This window comes from Sipha flava, unplaced genomic scaffold (assembly GCF_003268045.1).
Source record: "Sipha flava isolate LNK unplaced genomic scaffold, YSA_version1 89_pilon_pilon, whole genome shotgun sequence".
Classification (NCBI taxonomy): domain Eukaryota; kingdom Metazoa; phylum Arthropoda; class Insecta; order Hemiptera; family Aphididae; genus Sipha; species Sipha flava.
The window spans coordinates 1,091,179-1,102,688 of record NW_020273631.1 but is presented as its reverse complement, the minus strand read 5'-3'; the positions used below and the strand labels follow the sequence as shown (position 1 = coordinate 1,102,688).

Below are 11,510 nucleotides of genomic sequence, written 5' to 3'. Positions count from 1 at the left end.
GGGGCTCCATCAATATTAATCGCTCATATTAGAAATACCCACAAATTTGGAAGTGACATACTATAATAATACAATAATTCGTTAGTTATATTGTGTTTAAATTATTTTCAGTACGTTGTACAACGTTAACACTTAACAGTGAACATGAAACGTTTTTATAGTAAATTAGAACTTAAAAAAATCTTATAATGGTAAAAATAACACCATGTTATTTGATGAACGGATGAATTATTAAATGACATTCAGGGGCGTATTTTAGGGGGCGAAGAGGGCGATTCCCCCTCTGAATCTGTATTTAAGAAATCGATTATATGTGAGAAGCAAATTTCAAATCTTTTTTAATGTGTATCATTTTTTAACTAAATCAAATTAGTTAAAAATTTTGATTTTCTATAAAAATTGTTGTCATAAAATACGAATGAGCAGTGGTGTAACAAGGGTATGGTAAACTGTACCTACGCCAGGGGCGCAAATTGTAAACGGGCGCAAAATTGTGCAAAATTCGTATTTTTATCCTACAATCAAATCGAAAATTTTCCATTATACTTTTTGAAATATGTAGATGTTTTTTATTTGTACACACTTCGTGTGAATTTAATGATTAAATTATGAAAATAGCACAAGGGAATTTAAATAAAAAATCTTATATGAAGAAATTATCGATGAATTTGCTAATCATAAATCGAGAAAAGCAAATTTTCAAAGTTTAAAATTAACACTGCAATAATAACTTATAAAATTAGTAAAATTAAAGGTTAAAAAAATATATCGTATCATTAAATTTTAATTGGTTAAAAAGCGTATTTTGTTGTACAGTTTGCTAGGAGTGCTAGCGAGTCTTCCTACGCCACTGCGAACGAGTGATAAGAAAAATTACAGAAAAATATAATAATTGAAGGCGAACGGACGTGTATGATGATGTATATATTATTTTTTTTTTATCAGTATTAGTACCAATAATAAGCGGTAACATCGCGGTCAATGTTGAATGTAATAAATTGGGCTTTTTGTCGGGTCCATACTCAGTGTAAAATCAAATAAAACACAAGCGTAACTTTCAAAACTCACGGGCAGGTGTTAAAGGACTACAAAAAAGTTGATTGCAAGTGGATCCGGCATTAGGTTATAAAAAAAAAAAAACCACAATTATTAAGGATTCGCCTGATTTAAATATTACCAATAATTTTACTTGTAAATGTTTAGTCAGAATTGAAGAAAAAATATGAGTCCCCCCCCCCCCTAGAAGTAAGTATAAATACGCCCCTGATGACATTTTAGCGTTAAGTATCGTCAAATACAACCAAACAAGTGTTAAGTTGTGATCAAGTAATTACTAAATAAATAATAAATAAAATAAACTATACGAGTTTTTCTTTGTAATGGACCTATAATACGAAATGAAAACAAATCTCGTTAAGTATTCGATGTATCAATCCTGAAATCAAAGTTTCTATAATTCCGGATGGTTTTTTAAATTTTATAATTGTCTAAGATTTAAATGGCTCTGTTTTGGTAACAGTAATTTTAGAAAATTTAAAAAAGCGTTTCACTGGTTTGGAAAAAATGGTCGGACAAGTATATGAAGGTGGTGCAGTTGCATTTAAAATTGAATTGGGGTTCAGTTAATGTCATATGTTTCTAAGAACCTAATAGTGCATTGTACTGCGCACTCATTATATTTGACCATTAGTGATGCATGTAAAATTACTGCCGTAAGAAATTGCGTTGAAAGTATTTGAAGTATTTACACTTTTTCGGAGCTCAGATCAGCGAATTAGAATTTTTAAAAAATGTATACGAACATAAAATACTTTTTCGTCCAATATTGAAGTGACACTTATTGCTATATGTGAAATTAGATGGTTTTTAAAACATAACTGTGTTTAAACGGTTTGAAGAAATATTTATTGCAATTTTTAATGCATTAGAAAACTTAGAAAATTCAGCGAATAAAGAAATATAAACTACAGCTCATAAGCTTTTACGAATTATATAACTATATCGAAAATTTTTCATTTATTTCACCTTATTAGAAAAAATATTTTTATTCACGCTTCCTCTGTGTAATTAACTACATGTTACATTATATTTGTTTTAAATGAAATGTGTATAAATTTAAATGATGAATTTAAACTTATATTTGAAGATAATCGAACAATACTTGACGAGCTAGGAGGTGATATTAAAATACCACGCAACCATAAAATAAAATAAATAAAAAAATAATCTGAATAACATACTATCAACTTCCACTTTAGAATATAAAATATCTAAAATATTCATAATAATAATAATATTATACAACGTTTTAATTATACTTGTATATTGACTCATCTGACTGACCGTTTCCTAAATCACAAAGAAATTAATTAACATTAAGCTAACATTAAAAATTTAAAACCATCCCTAAAATAAAACTCTAGGTACGTTCCTAACTAGATTATAGTTCAAGATTTGTCATAAAAAAAACTTTTGAATTTTAATAAAACATAAACAGAAGATATATCATTGTTCACGATGTAAAAATAAATATATAAATTTAAATTATATAAAAATTTAAACTTTTTACAACTCCCCTTAAATAGGCTTCCTGGGTATTTTACATGTCCTTATCATTAATAGTAGTTGCCTTATACCTCCAACATTTTTGGCAGAATATTGCTGAATCAAAACGAATGTCCTTTCCTCCCAATAGCGTTCTTATTAAATTCTTCAAATTTAAAATTTTTTTTCGATTCTGTTAAATTACACTTTTCATTTGATTATACTCGAAACGGTTATTTGCACTTCATGCGTTAATGCACAATGTCATATTTATAATTTTCAATAAGAGGGGACTCACCTTCTTGATATGGTTACTGGTTACGGTTGTACATTTTAACGATTTTATAGCATACATAAAACAAGTTTATGAATATGAAAATAATAAATATGAAAATATTGTATTATTATTACATTATGAGTCACGAACATTTATTAAAATTTAAAAGTTTAATTAAATTTAGTATACAGTTAAACTTGATTTTATTCGTGTCCATAATAGGTATATGATTGATCAAATTATAGGGCGTATGGTTACCTCATTATTTTATCTACCGTGGTTATACTTATATCAATTTAATGTATTTTATTAGAAATCAAAACTATTTTTTTTTGTAGGTATTTACAATTCATTTTTAATACTTTATGTACTTCCTAAAACTTATAGAAAAATTATTTAAATAAACAAAATGACTAACCAACGATCCAGCTTAGAAAATATACAAAATAAAATTTATTTGGAACAAGAAAATGCTTACAAAAATTCTTTAAAAAAACAATACTTTGAAATCGAATACTGGAAATGCAAAATTGAAATGATTTCAAACATGAAAAACCAAGAAACACAAAAAAAGAATGATCAACTAATTGAAATGGTCTGTATTCTAAATACAAGTAGTTCCTACCTAATAAATAATAATTATAATTTTTCCGTTTCTAAAGCCATATAGGTACTTAGGTTACATATTAATACATTTTTCTTTTACAAATTAACTAAATATTATTAATTATAAATAAGTAAATTAGGTATAACAATTTCAAAAAATGTATTAATAATGTTTCAAAGAATAAAAAAAATATGAAAAGTAGATACCAATTCAAGTATTAAATTATTTTGAAAAAAAATTAAAAACTTCTTAAAAATGTAGAATATTTGATGTCTTTATCAATAAAAAAAAATATATTCATATTTATTCACAATAATATGCAAATTATAATTATGATATTTATATGGTACTTACAGAAAAATCTTCAAGATGAAGTTAATAAAAAAAGAATGGATTATTGTGACTATGTACATAATTGTATACAAAATAATTGGTTAGCAAGTATAAAAAATAACTTTGAAAGTCTAAAACAAAAAAAAAGTAAATTATTAAATTATACCATTCAATTCAATAACCGCTTAAATATAAAAAAAATTAAGAAACTAACATGATTGTTTTTTTTTGTTCATACTATTTTAAGCTGCTAACTTACACATATTTTTTTTTAAATTAATCTTCACTTTATAATTTGTGCTTATTCAAAATGTTTAAAGAACTGGAAAATGAAAAAAGTAGTTCAAATATTTCAAAAATCTGTAACAAACTAGAGGATGAGTTAAACGAAATAAAATCTATTCTTGGAGGGTTAAATTTGGAAAGAGATCAAATTAAACAATTAACAGAGTAAGTAATTCAGGTATATCTATTAATGATAAACTTTAGAAGAACTAACATAATAATCATTATTATTTTATCCGACAATGATGGGCAACATATTTAATGTAATATTTTAACTATTGTCTGTTAAGTAAATATCTATCTATTTATAAATAGCATACTCAGTGGAATTTTAATTTTTAATACTTTTTAAAAATTAAATGTTGATTAAAATATTAGTATATAATTTTTCCTATTCATTTTCGAATTATAAATTAGCAAGAACACGAAAGTGCATATGAACTACAGTCTTGGTTATCAATTTATGAGCCAATATATTTTGTGTTATTATTTTGTATTAATTTACAGTATCAATCAATCATCATAAAAACAATAGCATTTTATTACTTGTATGAAAATAAAAATAAGTTATTAGTTTTTTTAAAAATCATTAATATCAATGAAAATAAATATAATATAATTTTCATGATTTTAAATTGAATCCTTTACAAAATTATTTGATTCCATTTATGTCATGTATTACTATATTACTATAATAGTTAATAACATGGAATAATTTATTAATACATTTTTGAATTGTTTATGATTTTATAGATTAACTAATACAATTAATAATATTGAACATTCAATTTATATATGGAATGATTATATTTCTAAGATTGAAAAAGGAATGTCAATGTAGAAATAATAACAACTAATATCATCAAACAAAAGATCTTTATTTTATTTTAAGATTAACTAAACAAATGTTATTTTAATGAATTGTAACAATGATAAATTATATTAACTACAACTCAGTCTTTTAAAACATACAATATGTATAATATATGTTAATTGTAATTGTAAGAGGATAGTAAAAAAAAAAATAATAATGATCATAATTTTTACTTTATTATTAATTAAACATTTAATATTATGAAAAAAATATACTAAATAGACATAATCCTTAAGTTATTTTAAAGATGAATACAAGATAAGTTATATAATAGTTACATAGTTAAATTAAGTAAAGGTTAAATTTAATATTAATGTATACTAATTTAGTATCACAAAATTCATTAATCAATAATTATTAATTTTTTTTAAGTTTGTTGATTAATTTGATAACTTAAATTTAAGTTGATTGATAAATGTTTTCAATTCAACTAAAATAGGAAATGGATTAGGAGAATTAATTCGTTTATTTTCAAATTCCATTACAGTATTTTCTAGTTCTTTTTTTATTGATGCTTCAATGTTTAAATGAGAAATATGTTTAACAGATGGCTGATCATTTAAAATGTGATTAAATTTATCTATCTCTAATTTAAGATTTTGATAAAACTCATAAACTATCCTTTTGCATTCACTTTCTTTTTCATTTGAATTATTTAAATTTGAACATCCATTTAGTTCTGATGAATTTTTTTCAATGCTTGATACCACTTTTGTTGAATTAATAATATCAAAAGTTATATCACAACTTTTATTAAAATTGTTATTTTGACAATTAAGTACTTCCTTGTTTTGAAGAAATTTATCAGAATCTAGTTTTTCTTTTTCATTGGTATTAGAATCATTAACTATATTGCATACTTTTAAATTTTCAGTTAAGCAATTAACATTAATTACATCTGATTTTACAGTCAAATCTATTTTACTACCTAAAATATTAGCATTTGCAATTTCTTCAATATTTTCATTGATGCTACTAATAGACTCAACATAACTATTTGACTCTTCGTTAATTGAATCTAAAATAATTTATAAATAAAAATGTATATCATAACATCGGATGTATAACAATAAAAAAAAAAACTTACCTCCAATACTAATTGAAGAAGAATCAGTAGTGGTCAATAATTGGTTGATGCGTTCAATTTCATTTTTGGCTTTAAAATAGTCTAAAGTTTCAGGGTCCATTAAATCATGTATGTAGTTTTTAAATATTTCTCGAAATTGATGAGTTAAAATAATAATTTCATCGTAAGTTTTGTTTTCTAGTTTATTTATAATAATATCATTTTCTTCGATTGATAAGTTAATTTTTTTATTGATACTATTATAAAGAGGTTTTAACCAAGACAAACAAGTATAACATATATAAGATCGAATAGTTTTCATATAGTTTTCATTTAATTCGAAATTTGCAAATAAATTCACTATCAATGGTCCTAAAATAAAAAACAAAATAAAAATAGATTCAATCACTAAACTATGTTAAATACCTTTAGGGAAAATCCATATAATCAATCTTGAAAGTAGTTTATTGAATTGTGATTTTGAATCTGTGTAAGTTGATTCATAGTTGTATGCAACCTCAAAACACTTAATTAAATATTTTTGAGCTTCTACCGTGAATAATCCAGTTTTTTTGTATTCTAAAGCTATCAAGCAAAATTGTCCTGCTATGAAAACAGTCATCTATAAAAAAAAAATTAAAATACATTTTATTTAAGTAAGATATTTAAATTAGAAGTCAAAAATTAATAATAATTTGATTATGATGTATTCAATATAATAATTTAATATTTATTAATTAGATGTAATCATTCATAAACATAAAAATGAATTCCATAATTAATGATATAATTTTTATAAAAATAACATGAATACTAATCTGTATTTAACAGAAAAACATAAAAGTTGAATTTTGAAATAAAAACTTTAATGTAGAATTGAATTTTTATGTTAAATATTAAAAATAATTTAGAAACAAATAGTTTATTTCACCTTTGGCATCAAAAGTGCAGTATCCGATATGAATTCTGATTCCACTGTTGTAACTAGTTGATTGTAATAATTAGGTTTGTATTCTACATGCTCAAGAATATGATTGAATATAGAAAAATTTTCCTCATTAACTGAAGAGCAAATCCAATTTTTAAATATAATATGAGTGACTTTGGTTTCTAATTCAAACATTATTTCATGAACACTAATCCACATATTTAAGTACTAGAAAAAAAAATGTAACGATATTAAAAATAATATTTAAGTTTAAAGTACACTTAAACATACGTCAAGTTTAGGATGATCTTTCATAAGTTCTCTAGCTTCATGCCATTTATGTTGTCTAAAATATTCTGTTTTCAATAAATTAATAACCAATGACTTTTCCATTTCTTCATCAATGTATTTAGCCAATTTGGCTGCTAATAATAACTCATTAACTTGTTTAATTTTTATTAGACAAGAAATAGCATTTCGTACATCACCAATACTTAAATAACTGAAATAAAAATTATTACTTATAATAATTACTTAAAAAACTTCAAAATATTTTTCAAACCAATGAGCAGCTTCTTTAGGATGTCCATGATGAACATTATATTCAGCCCACTTTTTAGTTATTTCTAATACAAGTTCATCATCTTGTTTTTCTTGGCTTTTAACAACTGATAAAGCTTCACGGAAAAGATTGTTTTTAAGTAGCATCATTGCTGCTTCTTTAATCTTTTTTATGGCTACTAAATATGTTGATGCTTTTGTAACATCTCCAACATCCTCTAGTTGGATTGCGTAAACATCACACATTTTTGACCATAATCTAAATACAAATAACAAGTATATGATTACATTTTTAATTAGAAAAATATAAAAATATTATACATACTCATGACTAATACTTGGAGCTACAGCTATCATCCAATCATTAATTGTTTTTGATTTAATTGCATCAGAAAAATAACCTTCTAAATTTTGGCCCCACATATTTATATTATTTACACAAGGAGTAATTTGATTTGAAGATTTTTTTTTCAACGCATTATCTGTAGAAAAATAATAAATTACATTTGTTTTTTACATTTTTATAAAGTCTATAAAAATTAATAGAACCAATACATATTTTATTTTATTCAACATTGTAAGTTAATTATAAGATAGTAATAATTAATATGGTTCATTTTTAAAATAATATTCAAATATTATCCAAAATAAACATTTTCAATGCAGTTAATACCAATTAGTATCATTCTTCAGATTACCATGTTCCGCACAATAAATATAGCAATTTATTATATTTTATCAGAGTTATTATAAGTCCTAGGAAATATATTAGGACTAGTTGGAATTGTATATTTACAACCATTTACCAGTTATTTCTAGATCATTTACAGTGATTAATTAACTAAATAAATTATTTATTTACTCTTCCTAAATACAAATAAAAGTATAAATAAGTATTCTACTTAATAATTAACGGTATCATAAAATTTGATGTAACACTTTTTTGTTATCATTTTTATTATAACATACTTGTTAGAAAAACTAATTAAATTATTTTAAAATTTTTTTGGTAGTATCTTTAGAAATGTACCAACGCGTTCAAAGTGTATGTTTAACTTCTTTTGAATACGCTAAAATGTATCAGAAATTATATCATACTAATCAAGATATATCTAAAAAAAGGAAATATTATTATATAAATAAATAATATATATAATATTATTACATTATTAATATTATATTATACATATATATATATTTTTTTTTTTTTTTGGGTGAATCGCGCCGCTACTTCGCCATTGCATGCAGTTCTGTTCTTTTTATATATATTTTCTGTCCTTCTCTGGTCAGTAAGTGTACTGGAATAAGTCCCGCAACCACCATTATTGCGACCGTGGAGACCGTCCTATATGCCAACGCCACTCTTAATGCGATATCTCTCTGCGGCCTTTGGATTATATTTGTATTGGTTTTATGAACTGGTGCGCCCTCTTAAACTGCAGCGGCATATAGTAATTGACTATTGACCATAGTCGCTAACAGTTGTCGTTTCCGCTGTCTTGAACCGCCTACATTTGGCATCAACCTTGATAGGGCCAATGATGTAAAGGATGCTTTCGCCGCGATCGTTTCCAGGTGCTTGTTGTATTTCAAGGCTTTACTTAGTTGGATTCCTAGGCAGGGCCATGGAGAGAGAAAACCGGGTCCGGGGGGTGTATCTTAATTTTTCTGCAGTATTTATTAAATTCTTATCATTCATTGTGTTTAATTTTTAATAATTTGTAGTCCCTAATTTCCGGGTCCGGGGGTATCATCTCTTTCCTTCCTTCTCGTCAGGCCTGCTCCTAGGTATCGTACTTTTTCCTTGAGTTGTATCGGAACTCCTCTGATCATGAAGATGGATTTCTCGTACTCTCTTTTAGACGTTTGCATTATAGCTTCCGTTTTCTGTATGGATAACTTAAGGCCGTTCGCTTTCATCTAACTCGCTCTAAGATTGCATTCATAGTTTCCTCTAGGATAGGTGTTGTAAGTCCTGATGTTACCACATCTACGTCATCTGCAAAAGCAACAAGTGTTGACGACCAAACCCTAGTGGTTTCTTCGAATTCCGCTTTGAGGAGATCGTCGTACATCACGTTCCACAAGTGTGGCCCGAGAATCGACTCATGTGGAACCCCGCATGTTACAGTCTGATATCTTTACTTACCAAATTCAACCGTTCGGTCGCACAAGTAATCACGGATAATTTCCAAAAGATACACTGGTACTTTTTTTCTACACAGTGCTCTTTCGATTTTGTTCCAACTTGCCGAATTGAATGCATTAGTTACGTCTAGGGCCACTACCGCACAGAGCCTCCTCCGACGCCACGGTCCCTCCCTCGGCTGCTTGCTTTACAATTTCGGAGACTTTTGTAATAGCATCAATTTTAGAGCAATCTTTCCGACCCATACTGGCGTTTGCTCAAGCCACTAATGCTCTCTAGGTATGCATCTAGTCGTTGATTAATGATGCGCTTGAATAGCTTGCCTACTGTGTTAAGGAGATATATGGGTCAATATGACGATGGCTGCTAGAACGGTTTGTCTCCTTTCCGGAGAAGTACTAATATCGTCGTCTTCCACATCTTAGGGAAGGATCCATATTTTAGGCACAGGTTGAATATTCCCCTTAAAATCTTTGGCTCCTTCGCCGCTATTTCTTTTACAATCATGTACGGTATTCCGTTTTAGACGGCCACTTTATGACCACTTCCCGAGAAAACAAAGCATTTACTATAGATTCCAGTCTGCCGGGAAGTGTAAGTCCAGAAATTGTTCTTCTTCCCATTAGTTTTTTGGTCACAATTTTATATGGTAACCCCCACGAATCTGTTTCTACCTGATTACATAGGTTATCCCAGCTCTTTTTTTTGCTTTACTTTATTTCCTTGATTCCTTATATTCCAAAAGTTTTAATTCTCTTTGTGTTAAGGTCTTATAACGGCAACTCCTTTTGTATTTTCTTCTAACTTCTAAGCATGCTGTTCTTAAGTTCGTAATATCCTGCTTCCACCAGAAAACAGGATTTTTTCTCTACTATTTGCCTTTAGGCATGCAGATATTAAAAACTCTTGGAGCTTTGTCGGATTATATCTTCTCCAGGCTTTCCCCATGACCATGGTGACTTGGTTATGTCTGGCTCAACATAACACTAAATGTTATATATTGGTGCAGGCTACCTGTATAGTCACCTAGAACTTTCCAGTCTATGACTGGTTGCCTAATTTTTTTCAAAACAAAAGTTACTTTGATATGTGACTGCGTCAACCTACCATCTCTGTATATCCGCACGAACGTTAATCTGTCACCATTATTGCATATCGTTAGGTTAAGAGATGACGTAAAATCCACTAAAGCTTGTCTTTTCATATCCTCTCTGGGATCGCCCTTTATCTGCATGCTGCGTTGTCTCGATCTGACTGGGAATCGACTCCTTTAAATCAACTAGTTCTGCTACTTTTGTCACGTTTTATCGGTCATTTAGAGTGTTCGTCCGAATGGTTTACAACTTGGGTGAATCACAGCAACACTATGTATACGTAACACATTTGGCAATCTACATATAGTCTTAATGTGATATGTAGAATAGCACGTGCCGTAAAAGCACAGAATGGTAGAAGTAATCTTTCCCCGATATATATTTACTGTCCATGTATCGGGAGATAAGATAGCGCGCGAAGATAGCAATAGTAAATTACCGATTTAGCCAGCTGAGCCGTCGTACTGGCAGTGTAAAGATAGCAATTTAAATGTGCCTCCGAGGGAAGAATTTTAGTCAGTCTGACTCAAAATAGACGAAAGCTCGATGGCGCACTTTTTACCCGTTTTTTTGGGGTTTCGAGAAAAACGAATCAGAATACAGTGTCTACTTTAAAAGCGTTAAACAACACCACAACACATAAACACATCCACCTACCTCGGATGCACGTACACATATATTATATTATATTGTTATTATTATATATTATATTAATCATCCATTTCTAAGATTTGTAGTTTTGTAATTATACAATATTTTTTTCTTAAACTGACAAAAAAAAAAAAAAAAAAA

At 27.5% G+C, this 11,510-nt stretch overlaps 1 protein-coding gene across 1 annotated transcript in view; it reads right to left on the bottom strand.

The window, feature by feature from the left end:
- Window positions 1-5,300: 5,300 nt before the first annotated feature.
- LOC112693710 (gem-associated protein 5-like) overlaps window positions 5,301-11,510 on the bottom strand; it is a 12,653-nt gene continuing 6,443 nt past the window's right edge. The window contains exons 14-21 of the mRNA XM_025568899.1: window positions 10,732-10,878; window positions 7,801-7,957; window positions 7,477-7,734; window positions 7,206-7,416; window positions 6,918-7,142; window positions 6,413-6,608; window positions 6,008-6,358; window positions 5,301-5,938 (exon numbers count right to left, since the gene is read on the bottom strand). Of these exons, the coding sequence (XP_025424684.1) occupies window positions 5,301-5,938; window positions 6,008-6,358; window positions 6,413-6,608; window positions 6,918-7,142; window positions 7,206-7,416; window positions 7,477-7,734; window positions 7,801-7,957; window positions 10,732-10,878 (2,183 nt within the window). The remainder of the gene's footprint in view (window positions 5,939-6,007; window positions 6,359-6,412; window positions 6,609-6,917; window positions 7,143-7,205; window positions 7,417-7,476; window positions 7,735-7,800; window positions 7,958-10,731; window positions 10,879-11,510) is intronic.